At 49.9% G+C, this 12,091-nt stretch overlaps 6 protein-coding genes across 6 annotated transcripts; 2 read left to right on the top strand and 4 right to left on the bottom strand.

The window, feature by feature from the left end:
* Positions 1 to 130: 130 nt before the first annotated feature.
* On the top strand, positions 131 to 2,153 carry N7484_002408 (putative MFS transporter; the record flags this gene model as incomplete). Its single annotated transcript, XM_057112828.1, has 2 exons — positions 131 to 947; positions 1,000 to 2,153. 2 exons carry the CDS (start codon positions 131 to 133, stop codon positions 2,151 to 2,153), a joined length of 1,971 nt encoding a protein of 656 aa, XP_056977565.1.
* A 571-nt stretch (positions 2,154 to 2,724) lies between these two features.
* dph5 (diphthine synthase) lies at positions 2,725 to 3,703 on the bottom strand (the record flags this gene model as incomplete). The annotated part of the gene is made up of 3 exons (XM_057112829.1): positions 2,725 to 3,322; positions 3,369 to 3,493; positions 3,569 to 3,703. The coding sequence occupies 3 exons, from the start codon at positions 3,701 to 3,703 to the stop codon at positions 2,725 to 2,727; spliced, it is 858 nt and encodes a 285-aa protein (XP_056977566.1).
* A 1,078-nt stretch (positions 3,704 to 4,781) lies between these two features.
* N7484_002410 (transcriptional regulator SPT3) lies at positions 4,782 to 6,288 on the top strand (the record flags this gene model as incomplete). Its single annotated transcript, XM_057112830.1, has 3 exons — positions 4,782 to 5,351; positions 5,404 to 6,231; positions 6,283 to 6,288. 3 exons carry the CDS (start codon positions 4,782 to 4,784, stop codon positions 6,286 to 6,288), a joined length of 1,404 nt encoding a protein of 467 aa, XP_056977567.1.
* A 565-nt stretch (positions 6,289 to 6,853) lies between these two features.
* N7484_002411 (glycerol:H+ symporter) lies at positions 6,854 to 8,753 on the bottom strand (the record flags this gene model as incomplete). The annotated part of the gene is made up of 2 exons (XM_057112831.1): positions 6,854 to 7,807; positions 7,857 to 8,753. 2 exons carry the CDS (start codon positions 8,751 to 8,753, stop codon positions 6,854 to 6,856), a joined length of 1,851 nt encoding a protein of 616 aa, XP_056977568.1.
* Positions 8,754 to 9,241: 488 nt separating this feature from the next.
* On the bottom strand, positions 9,242 to 9,996 carry N7484_002412 (blue light-inducible protein Bli-3; the record flags this gene model as incomplete). The annotated part of the gene is made up of 3 exons (XM_057112832.1): positions 9,242 to 9,267; positions 9,318 to 9,726; positions 9,793 to 9,996. 3 exons carry the CDS (start codon positions 9,994 to 9,996, stop codon positions 9,242 to 9,244), a joined length of 639 nt encoding a protein of 212 aa, XP_056977569.1.
* Positions 9,997 to 11,130: 1,134 nt separating this feature from the next.
* On the bottom strand, positions 11,131 to 11,864 carry N7484_002413 (uncharacterized protein; the record flags this gene model as incomplete). The annotated part of the gene is made up of 3 exons (XM_057112833.1): positions 11,131 to 11,200; positions 11,253 to 11,310; positions 11,369 to 11,864. The coding sequence occupies 3 exons, from the start codon at positions 11,862 to 11,864 to the stop codon at positions 11,131 to 11,133; spliced, it is 624 nt and encodes a 207-aa protein (XP_056977570.1).
* Between the last annotated feature and the right edge of the window lie 227 nt (positions 11,865 to 12,091).

The raw sequence follows: 12,091 nt of genomic DNA on the forward strand, positions 1-12,091 counted from the left end.
GGACCAATTATAAGTCGCCCCAGACCCTTTCAAAACCAAAATTACACGAAACCAAGGGGTGTCGCAACCTGACGTCGGTCTCCATCGGCGCTCCTCTCTTAGTTCCGGCTTACATATACATTCTTGGGTCATGCCTGCGAGGTCCCAGAGCCATAAACCGAGTAATGCCCGCCACGCGCGTACGACTTCGTGGTCGAGTGGCTACCATCATTTAACCCAGGGCACCGGCGAACCTTCCGAAGCTCCTCCTCCCCGACGTCGCCGCGAGTCCCAGCTCTCCCTCGCCAGCGTTGACGAGAGCCCCTCCTCCCCCGACGCTCCAAGTCTCGATGATCCCGACATGATCCGCAATACCTCAATGGATTTGGACGCTCAGAAGAACCATGTGCGCAGCCGCTCGCAGAGCCAGGGCCAGCTCCTGGCTATGCAGCAGTCCATGCTGCCCGAACAACCACCTCGTCCCGCCCCAGTTACCTGGATGTCACTACCCCGGAAAGGTCAATTGGCGCTACTAGGCCTGTGCCGTGTTTTCGACTTCTTGCAGATCGCCTCGTTGCAGGCGTACATGTTCTATCAGCTCAAGTCCTTCGATGAGAACCTCTCCGACTCCGACGTTGCCACTCAGGCCGGTATCCTCCAGGGCGCTTTCACTGCGGCCCAGTTTGCGACGGCGATCCCATGGGGTCGTGTGGCGGATGCCGAATGGGGTGGTCGGAGGTTCGTGCTGCTAGTAGGCCTGGTTGGTACGGCTGTCTCGTGTCTGGGTGTGGCCTTCTCGACGTCGTTCGCGCAGGCTGTGTTCTGGCGTTCGTTTGGCGGTGCCATCAACGGCACGGTTGGAATTATCCGAACTATGATTGCGGAGAACGTCAAGGAGAAGAGATTCCATTCGCGCGCTTTCTTGATTTTGCCCATTGGGTTTAATATTGCGTCCTTGTTTGGTCCTGGTGAGTTTCTTGTACCTGGTAGACAGAAAAAGTTTACTGATGTCTTGCATAGTTATGGGTGGTATGTTGGCCGACCCTGTGAAGAGCTATCCCCGCCTTTTCGGCCCGAACTCGTCATTCGGAGGTGAGACTGGTGTTCAGTGGCTGGAGCGTTACCCATACTCTCTGCCCATGTTTGCCAACTTCATTTTCTTGTCGGTCTGTGCATGCTTGGTGGCCTATGGATTGGAAGAGACCCTGCTTTCTTGCAAGGGCAAACCGGGTCTGGGTTCTTTCGCCATGAAGATCTTTGCTCGCATTGTCGGACGTGTGGCTGGTACTTCTTCGCCTCTATACACCCGCCTGCCTTTCCGGGACTACGAGGAGAATGGCCCTCTGCTTGCTGGAGCTTTGGATCGCTCCGAGAGCTACGAACTTGAGGAGAAGGCGTCCAAGCCTATCCGTGTTAAGCGTGTTTTGCCATTCCGTCGTATCTGGACCAAGAACGTTCTGTGCACCCTCGGTGCCCAGGCTTTCTTTGATTTCCAGATGGGTGCTTTCAACAACCTATGGTTGCTGTTCCTCTCGACTCCCCGCTATGACCCGGCTGATCCAGCCAGCCCCGCCCAGAGCCTGCCCTTCATGTTCACGGGTGGCCTGGGTATGCTTCCCCAGAGCGTTGGCTTCGCGACCGCTATCCTCGGTGTGATCGGCATGTTCCTCCAGTTTACCATCTACCCCTCCATCAACGGCCGATTGGGTACGGCTAAGAGTTACCAATACTTCCTTTCCCTGTTCCCACTGGCCTACGCTCTGGCGCCTTATATCGCCCTGGCCCCATCCTCTACCCCACCCCCCGGTCAGGCCAACGGCCCATGGGTATGGATCTGGATCATCATTGTGCTCTTCTGCCAAGTCACAGCCCGAACCTTTACCCTCCCAACCTCCATCATCCTCCTGAACAACTGCTCCCCACACCCATCGGTCCTCGGAACGATCCACGGTATCGGCCAGTCCGTGTCCTCGGCCTTCCGAACCATTGGACCCATCTTCTCGGGTGCGTGGTACGGATATGGTCTGGATATTGGTATGGTCGGGTTTGCCTGGTGGCTGATTGCCTTGGTGTCTGTCTTTGGCTGCGTTGCTGCCATCTTCGTGTACGAAGGCTCGGGCCATGAGATCATTCTCCCTGGTGAGGAAGACGAGGTCCTGGAGCATGGACATTAGTGATGTGATACGTTTATTATTTTTTTGTTCCGCTTGAGCTGTACATTGCTTCACACTTTGCATGTCATCCGGTGTCGGTGCGGTGGGTTTTTGTTTTTTTTCTGCTTTCTAGAATATAGCCTTGGCTATCGGGGTGATATCGCTGTTTGCCATGGCAGAAACAGTTGGTATCTCCACGAAGCCAAAGCATTCTGCATGTGTCTTTTGTCATTTCTGCCTCGTCTGGATACCATTTCTCCTTTTGCATTGCCAGTTCATCCCGGCATTTATGTTCCATTTTGCCTAATGTCCATGCGGCGTTCCTGCTTTCATGTTTCATATATTTTCCTGCCATCTACCTATCTTCGGTTTGAAGCGAGCGGTGGAGGATTAATGACACTGCTGTGATCATTAGAATATAGAGACCGGTTTCTATCTGGTATCCGATCCAGAGGGACGGGACTCCAACTCCTGTACTGCTTATACCTCAAAATCATACCTAATAGATCTTCAATTGCTTCAAATTTCAAAGCTCAAACTTGACTATGCATTCGAAAATAATTCATCTTAATCATGTAATTCCACGGGTATCTCATGAACTTTTTCCATAGTACTTCGCATAACTGGCATCGAAAGTAGCCTGATCAACAGCAAACTGCCGAATATAATCTCTCTCAAGATCATGCGTCCTCCGTCCGAGGAGCACAACACTATGCAACGGAGCTCCCATCTCCACCTCGGCCAATTCCGTCAAAGTACCAACAACAAGCTTCTGATCCGGCGCTCCGACCCGCGCAGCTCCCATAGCAAGACGATCAGGCGCACAGATACCCTCCTTGCGGTCCTCCTCGACCTCCAACATTTGCTGCGCACACTGTGCAACAGTCATATAACGTGGCGGCTCGTAAATCCGACGACCACGCGCCAGGTTCTCCATCGACTGCTCCTTCACTTTGATGTCGAGCAGCACGAGAGTGTGCAGACCGATCTGTGCGTTCTCGGCCACACGGTCGTAGAATGAAGCCGGACGCCAGTTGTCCAGGAAAAAGACCATGCTGACTGTTTGGCCGAAGTTGTAGAGCTGGAGACCTGTGCAGCCGATTCCGGACATAATGGAGGCATTGGGAACGACGTTGGTTTGGATGTTGAGTTCGCGGGCGCGGAGGACGAGATCGGTGTGGGTTGTTGCGCTGAGGCTGTTAGATATATGCACTATACTGGGTTTTGTTGACCTACCCGAATGGATCGCCGACGACTAGGAATGCAATGTCGACTTTGTCTGCATCAGCTAGGATCTCATCGCTGCCGCTTTCAACTAGTTCGCGGTCTGCTTCGATGACTGGTCGGCCGTAGAATGCTTCCTGAAAACCAATCAATTTGAATTAGTTGCTGTCAAATATTCACAACTGAGCCTCAAAGCTTGAGACAGCACTTACAAGCTTCGACTTGTCCACTAGAAGAATGGCAGTGTACGCCTCTAAGTAAACCCGCTCGGCACGCTTGACAATTTCCAGACCACGGACGGTGATATCAGTCTCGTCGGCAAGACCGAGGCCTACTAAGTGCAACATGATGTAGGATGGGAAGCGAAATGGATCAATTGAGTGAACTAATCAATCTGAGTCCCCTCGTTTTCAAGAAATAATTCGCTGCCCCGCGGCAGATTCAACCACCGCCTGGAGCATCGGCGGAAAAGAACCTCCGAGATCCGGCTATCGCGTATCGTTATCGAGATGGAGACCCCAACTTAACCTTCCTTTCGTCCCTTAGATCACCTCACTTCAAGTCGTGCGGTCCCACTGTCTCCTGCTTCACTCGCAGGGGGGTATTCCTTCGTACGCCATCGCGTTCTAACTGCCGGATTCTAATTGTCCAAGTTCCATTCACTACGGTCACTTTGAGGCACTGAAGCTTTGATTCCGTCGCAAGTCACTCACCGCAGTAGCGAGAAGCCGGCGCCATGAGTTCTGATCGCCAACCCAAGTATCGGCAAGAGATCCAGCAGGTCAGTGCTCCCCTTTCCTAACGAGTGTTTCTACTTGGCGACTTCTCGGCTGTCGGTTTCTTGGTTTTCTTCCCATCTTTCGAGGTTGGGGTTCCTTCGGTCTGTTGTCTTCGGCGCATTGCGCGCATATCTCGACTATAGCCTCAATGAGGCTATTTCAGGAGGTAGATTTTTTGAAAAGCATGTGTCGCCTTCGCTTGATATTAAATATTGCCTTTGTGCTTGATGTACGTTGGGTTCAAAGATGGACTCTTCATGGTCGTGAGCTGCGTGATATGGGGAGTGTGGTGTGAGTTGCGTTATGCATATGGCAGGTAACAGAACGAATGCATTCAAAAAACGCATACCTTGCCTTATCAATAAGCGGGGGTTATATAACTGCGCAGGCGTTTGCTCATCTGTCGCCTACCATATTCCAACTACCAACCTTCCGCCCATCCCACATCTTCCTGTTAGGGGTTTCATTTTTTTTTCTATGGAGCTAAAAAGTCGACGCTCCCTCGACGTCTTTGCCCGCATTTTGCTTTCGAGCCGATTGTAGGGCTCTCGGCGCTCATCGCTTGTCTTTTGTTGTTACGCGTCATCACCACGACATCACTCTTCTACACCATTTTTTTGCCATAACTCTGCTTCACTCGGTTCAAATGGCTGGCAATAAAGCTGATCCTCGTGTCGCCCACATCTCGCTTGAGGACATCGAGATTGCACGTTCGGAACTGCCCAAACAAGGCCCTCTCTCAGTGTCCGAGGATGGACATCTGTGGCTTGCTCGGCAGCAAAAATGGCCTTCATTTGAAGAGCTTCTACGCGATCTAGAAGAGTCTGATGCCGATGGTCATGTTCATGACAAGCTTGCGAAACCAATCACCGTTGAACCCCAGATCGAGGGTATGCCATGCGGGGCAGACATGTACCCTGGACCCTGTTCCGAAATGAATGCCCTATTCTGCAAAATGAGACGCAAGAATTTCGAAATAAGTGATGGGAATGAAGACCAGGGCATGAATAATGGCCCAGTGTCTTCTACTCTCCCCTCTTCGCCCGATGAAGAAGAAGAAAACCAAGAAGCCGACGCATATTCTTCGCATGACGATAAGTCGACTATTACTAACATGATTTTTCAGATGATGTTCGTTTCTGGAGAAACTGCCGAGCCTTCCATCGACACTACTACCCTGATTGAGGATATCACTCGTCAGCAAGTCCTTGAAATTGTTAGTTTCTCTTATCCAAGGCATCTCAATCTTCTGGCTAATTATGACGCAGCTAAGCCGCAGCACCCAACTGGCCACTCGTCGAGGATCTCGCTCCATCTCAACCGATGATCTTATCTTCCTAATTCGTCACGACAAAGCGAAAGTCTCTCGTCTCCGGACTTTCCTGTCCTGGAAAGATGTCCGTAAGAACGTCAAAGATTCCGACGACAAAGGCGGTGCCGATGCAGCTGACTTTGCCGCTGCTGACGATGCGGCTGGTGTTGTTGCTGGCCCGCAGGATGTAGCCGCAAAGCCCAAGAACAAGCGCGCCAAGGTCGGACTTGCGTGGGACGTGCACAGCTTTTTTTCCGTGCAGATTCCGGAGCGTGATGACGAAGAGGACGAGGAAGAGGAGGAACAAAATTACGCGACCCTCCAGCGTCTGGCTGCTGCCGACGAGCGTACCAAACACATGACCCGAGAGGAGTACGTCTTCTGGTCCGAGTGCCGCCAAGCGTCGTTCACATACCGTAAGAGCAAGCGGTTCCGCGAGTGGGCCGGATTCGGAATTGTCACCGAGTCGAAGCCTAACGACGACATTGTCGACATTCTCGGCTTCCTCACCTTCGAGATTGTGCAGACGCTGACCGAAGAGGCGCTGAAGGTGAAGGAGCGCGAGGACCACGAGAAGAACCGTGGTGGTGCCGAGACTACCGGCGAGAGCGCCAAGAAGCGCAAACGCGAGACCGGCCTGTTCGACCCTCCCGAGGAAGGCCGTACTCCAATCGAGCCCCGGCACATTCGGGAGGCTTACCGCAAGCTGCAGGCCACGCCCCAGAAGGCCATTGCCATGCTCTTGCACAATGGCCGCGTGCCCGCCCGTTTGCCCCTTCGCTTGGTCAGTATTCCTTGGCTCAATCTTCATTATTTTTGCTGACATTCCTTTTAGATCTGAGTTGGGCCTCAAGGGAGGAAGGTGTTCTCGTGTTTTGTATAATGGCGTTTTTCCTGGCATGATACCCCTGTTGTTTTCTTTCGGTGGTGTTAGCTGTTGTTTCTGCTGTTTCTCTACTCCAAGGGTCTATTAGAGATGCTTTGCTTACCACCAATCTAATTGTAAGCTATTCTGTTTCTCTAAGTAAAGGGTAAAATGTCGCTGTAGTGATGACAATGCCAGGGGTCTGGTCCCTAGCCAAGCTTTTGGTTGCGCCGTGGTTTGCTCTACTGTTTCTGTCTATGAGGTCTAAGATTTCACTCAGCTACCAGTCGCTTTAATCCCACACAGCCTTGTGATTATGAACTCTTCTAAGGGAAACGCTCGCGTTACACTTGGTGACGTGCGGGTCGATCCAGAATCAGCGCAGGTTGTACGAGAGATCAGAATCACTGGCCGTAAGGGCGCGAGAGGTATGGACGTATGTAATTCAATAAGGGCTATTCTAGACTGCTAGATATACCATCTATACTGGGTATTCCAAAGTACTAACACCTAGTGTTCAAATAATCACTACTGTCAACACTTAACATTTCAGATTGATCCCCTGCCTCTTCTCACCCTCTCTGTGCTCAAACATAATCTGCGCGCTCACAAAAAGACACATCACAGCCACAGTGACGAATCCAGCATTTGACCAGCCTGGAACTATACCATTTACCATCTCTTTGACGTCGTCGACACTCATGACAAAGCCTACGAGGCTTGCCACCATCATCATGAGAATGTTCCCCACTGCCCCGATGCCACAAAGAACCCTGAACGTCTCCGGCCAGTCCTTCCACTTGCGTTTTGGGAAGATCATCATAGCAATTACTTCAGGCAGAATGAACAAGGTGGTTAGCCAGCCCCAAGCCAAGAGACGCAGATTGATGTCGTGCCAAAGGGCGATGAAGGTGAATACTGCCAGAATATTCATTATGGTCTTGACCTTACCATTTCCGTTGCCGCCAAGAGGAACGTAGATGTACCGGACAATCCACCTGTTCAGGCTTCGATGCCAGCCACGCCAGAACGCTAGTGTTGAGTAATTGTCAGACATACATCTGACCATATTCTCTGGCGCGTCAAGTCCATCTATCAAAGCCCATAGTCGGAAGAAACGCCAAGGGATAAGCAGCTTCAGCCAGACTGTGTGTAGGTTGAAATATCCAAGCATGGCGAGTTGGTAGAGGGTATACCGTGTCCATAAAGGTGAAGACTTGATGATCGCTATTGCGTAAGAGTAATGTAGAACCAACTCCATACAAAGGAGGGCTATGAGGAAGCGCAGGCCATAGAGAGTGGTCCTGACCGTGGTTGTGGTCGGTAGACAATTTCGCGATTGATAGACGAAGTCGTTGAAGCTCACAATCGGACCAGCGAGGTAAAGAGGTGAGTATAGCGTATAGGCAAGGTAAATTTTGAGGTTAAAGTCTCGTAAAGTGGCGCCATATGAGACACGATCGCGCTCGCTGAGCGAACCGTCTGTATGCTTCTTCTAAATTTTAATTGGTTATCATCGAAGCCTGCATGGATTTAATACTGACGTCGGTTATTTTGAAATTACCCTCTTCCTGGGCCCAATAGTAGTCCAAATTAAATGAGATGAGGCGTAATATTGAGATCTTAAAGAGCACTTCCCATCGAGGAATGAGACCACCGTAGCTATCAATTTTTGTACCATATTCTTGCGCAGCTTTGATATTTGGTAACAAGACCTGAGCGATCTCGGCGAAGGGATATCCGCGGCAAAGTTCGTTCGCGAACAGAATACCGAAATTGAAGAGCCAGGTAGCGCCAGGCACGTAGCTTCTAGGAAGCCGTGTCGCAATCTTGAAGTTAATATAGAAGATCAGAAGAATCTTTGCCGCCGAAACGCCGTGCAGCGCAATAAGAAAGATAGTCCCGAAACCAACATCAAACAAGGTCCGACGTTGCAGTCTGGTATCTGCAACGGCCAGGAATGGTTCATGGGACAAATCATCGTTGCTGCCCAGAGACATGTGACTGTCAATTCGCCAGAAGATGCCATATAGCTTGCGAGCCAATGGATGCAGTATAAGAAGAATTAAGAGGTAAGGGAGATTATCTCGAAAGTTAGCGTACTGTGCGTCGGAGTTGTCAATTTGGCGCCCAGGGATCCAGCCTGGAGTTAATTTCTTCGAATAAGAGTCCCAGTCAGGACTTCCCGGTTTCGATATGTCATAGACCTGCTTCACCATCGTTGGAATGACGATAACGAAGACAAGACAATAGATACGGTATTCGGTTGTCCGCCATTTGGATGGCTTCATATCGGGCAAGGGTGAGCGCTCTAGCTTTGGAGCAAAGGGTCTGGAAGGGTCTTGTGTGGAGCTCTGAGATGCTGTAGTCGATCTTGCAAAGCGTGTATCAAGGGTTTCCAGGGAGTAGAGCAACTTCAAACAATTCATCAGCCGCTGCATCGTGCTATACTGGGTCGACACCTTCCAAGGTTCGTATCATTCTAACAGTCTGGCGTAGAATCCATCCTATCCTTGTCAACGGGGCTGTGTCAGTACTGTCACGTGGTCAATGTTGTCGGACCCTGGGGCCAAAGTTGCAGGATCAGGGGGTGATCTCGACGGTGGAACAGGCTGGTATTTAGTCATCTACTCTGTAGGCCTCCAAACGAGACTGTCGGAAAGTGAGGTCATCTGAGGCAGCTAGGTCCCAATGGATTCACAAGAGCCTTCAGGTGCACGATGGATGGATGAACCCAGCAATCTGTTACACTACAATTCCTTATCTTGAGAGTATTAGTGAATAGTATACTGGAATGAATATGTCCTTTGAGTAAATCTGTTATTGTAGTCTGTAAGGGCATTCCTATACTAAAGTATATCCGGAGATATCACTTGAATCCGTATTAAACCATTTCATAGATAGTACATGGCCTCCACAGAAGGCCAGCTTATGATGATTGATGTGTGCGACGCCCTGTGTAATAATTAGCCTCAAATCCATATTCTCAAGAGGTGACAACATACACTCAGCCAATTCCTCTGCACTCAGCTCCCGGATGGAATTGACGGGAGGAACATTGCCCTGCACAGCTCCCTTGACTGTATCAACGGCCCTCCCAATAATTCCCTTTCGTGCAACGACATGCGTCGCCAGCTTTGCTTCCAGCTTAATAACACCAATGCGCGGATCTGAGGGTCCACCATCATGCACGCCATCACCCATATCACCTAACCAGGCTTTGAGTGCGGGCGAGTAATATTTCTCTACGGTGGCTGGGTCTGCGACGACGCTTGCCGTTCCCGAGATGGAGGCCCAGGCGCCGCTTACTGGGTCCAGGAAGGACATGTTGGTTTCTTGTGGGTGGACGGTCAGATCCATGGTTTTGCCGGAGAAGAGGTTTGTGTGGAAAATGAGGTCGATGCCGCCATGCTCCTGCAAGATTGATCATTAGTTTGATTTCCCGGATATAGCTTTGCTGAAATGGAACGTCATATATACCTGAGCTGCTAAAGCCATGCATCGCGAAGCTAAGTATTCACCCTCTGATTGCTTCGTCGTCAGCATGCCAAACTTGACTTCTGAGATAAAAGCAGCTAGGTCTTCGATCTTCTGGGGAAGAGGTGGGTCCTCGAAGTTCTGTGTCTTGTAGGGGTCCACGGCATGTTGGCCCGTGCTAGTGTTGATAGATCCGGCGGCAGACATGATTGATGAATTGGTTTAGTATTTGAAGTGAGATATGATATGAAGGAAATTGAAAATTGGCTTAACGAAAGGGTTATATAGCTTTCCTGTTCGCATGCGATCTTGGAAAATACACAGGAACGTCGGTGTGACGTCAGTGACTATAATCCGGATTGGGGTTCTAACTTCTACATATGGGCAACATGTTGGATCTGCAAAGGAAAAGCAGTGATGTTTCTAATGAGACAAAGCCTTTTCACGGTAGCTTCAGAAAATCATGATCATCTATTGAGCCGTTGATCACAGCTTCAGGATCGACGTCTCTCTTAATCAATGTTAGATGACGTGCCTTAGAGGGGGAGATAAGGTTCTGAGGTTCCACAACGTTAAAATAAAAGTCTATTCGGAATGGTTGGCGTATGGATGTAAAAATAGAGAGTGTGTGGACTCAATTCCCTCTGGCCTAGGGGTTGCAACAGCGTAACCGTGAAGAGCCCCACGGTTCGGGTTTGTGAAGCCAACCGCGTTTCCTATCGCTTCCCCGCCACTGAACCAAGATTGATAAGACTATACTGCAGTCAGCCGCACCACAAATATCTCTTTTCAAATCCCTGACTCTGAGGTGGCCTCTCCTCTCGCCCTTCTTATACGCACTGTTTCTTTTGTCCATTCTTCCTACATACATATTTTCCTCTTGTTTCCAAACACATACGCATTTTAAACTGGGGACTGACCTGGTTCATGGGTAAAACTGATTTATTAGGGATGTTTGGCATGCAATATGTTCCGCCTTCATGGACAATTATAAGTATACATTATTCGATGTTGATCGGTAAGAATGGAGTATTCCCGAGTCCTCAGAACGATACAAAGTGGATTCTCCAGGGACTAGCCCCTTGACCCCACGGTGATGTCAGCAAGACTATAGGTTCGTGGCTTGCATACCGTGGTTTCCCAAGTTAACACCATCTCTCTTTGCCCCTTCCATTATGCTCTTGTGACATTTGCAGAGTCACCAAGCACTTTATGTCCTTCCCAATATCGAAAGAATGTCTGGTCGGGATGATGTGGCATGCTGATGCTGATAGTCCGCCTTAAGTCTAATCATTTTGGGAAGATTTATCATTTGAAAAGTGTGTCCAGCACTAATACTTTTCAACGATTCCATGCTACAGCTCTCAGCCAAGGACTCGAGGGTAGATCCAACGGCCAGCCATAATAGACCCTATCTCAAGACATTAGCACCTTCACCGCTGTTCAATTCAACTCAAACTCACCATGTAAAGAGCATCCAAAACACTTGCATTATCATTGCGACGAGAACGATAATAACAGCTGAATTACGAGCAACAAATCAGCAATCGAACTCAACACAGCATGACTCATTACGAACCTTCTCGCACCCCATGCTCAATCCGCTCCTGTGCCCGATTTCTCTTAAACCAAGATGGTATTAGATCCCTCCGACAAGTCTGGCCTTCAACCACCCAGCAACCGCCAGGTACCCGCCGGCACTCAAGATGCCACCGGCGACGTTCCATTATGCGACGAACCCGGCCATTGCAGAAAGCTTCATCAGTGCGAAATGAGCATTTCTCCATCGGACACTCGAGTTTGCGCTCGAAGCGCTCAACGAGCCAGTTGACTTTGAGATGTACACCTGTATACACCATGTTGTAGAAATGGCGGCTGGTATGTTTCAGTGCGAGTGCGTCTGGGTAAGAGAGAAAGGAAGCGATTTGCATATGAATTTCTGGCGGGAGATCCAGTAAGGAAACTTCAGATGTTATAGTAGACTGCGGTAAGGATGATGAAGTTCGCATGTTGTAGTTATAGTTGTAGTTGTTGGAGATCAGATGAGGCTGAGAAGGAAGGAGGTTCCCTGGCATGGGCTTGCTTATGAAGGTCCACAACACGGCTGCCTGCGTTTCAGCCACATCGCTTGCTTACCGTTGTGAGTTAGTCGATATGCTCTTTTGCGTCGTTTAAGAGATACACATGTTATGGTTCTTTTTGGAGGTTGCCTACGATCGGGGGTCAAGAGGCAGCAACGGATTTACTGATTATATCCACAGTCTCAGTCGGCCAAACTTCTCACTGATAAGACACTCAAATT

This window comes from Penicillium longicatenatum, assembly GCF_028827895.1.
Source record: "Penicillium longicatenatum strain IBT 33135 chromosome Unknown contig_1_segment0_segment0, whole genome shotgun sequence".
Taxonomy (NCBI): domain Eukaryota; kingdom Fungi; phylum Ascomycota; class Eurotiomycetes; order Eurotiales; family Aspergillaceae; genus Penicillium; species Penicillium longicatenatum.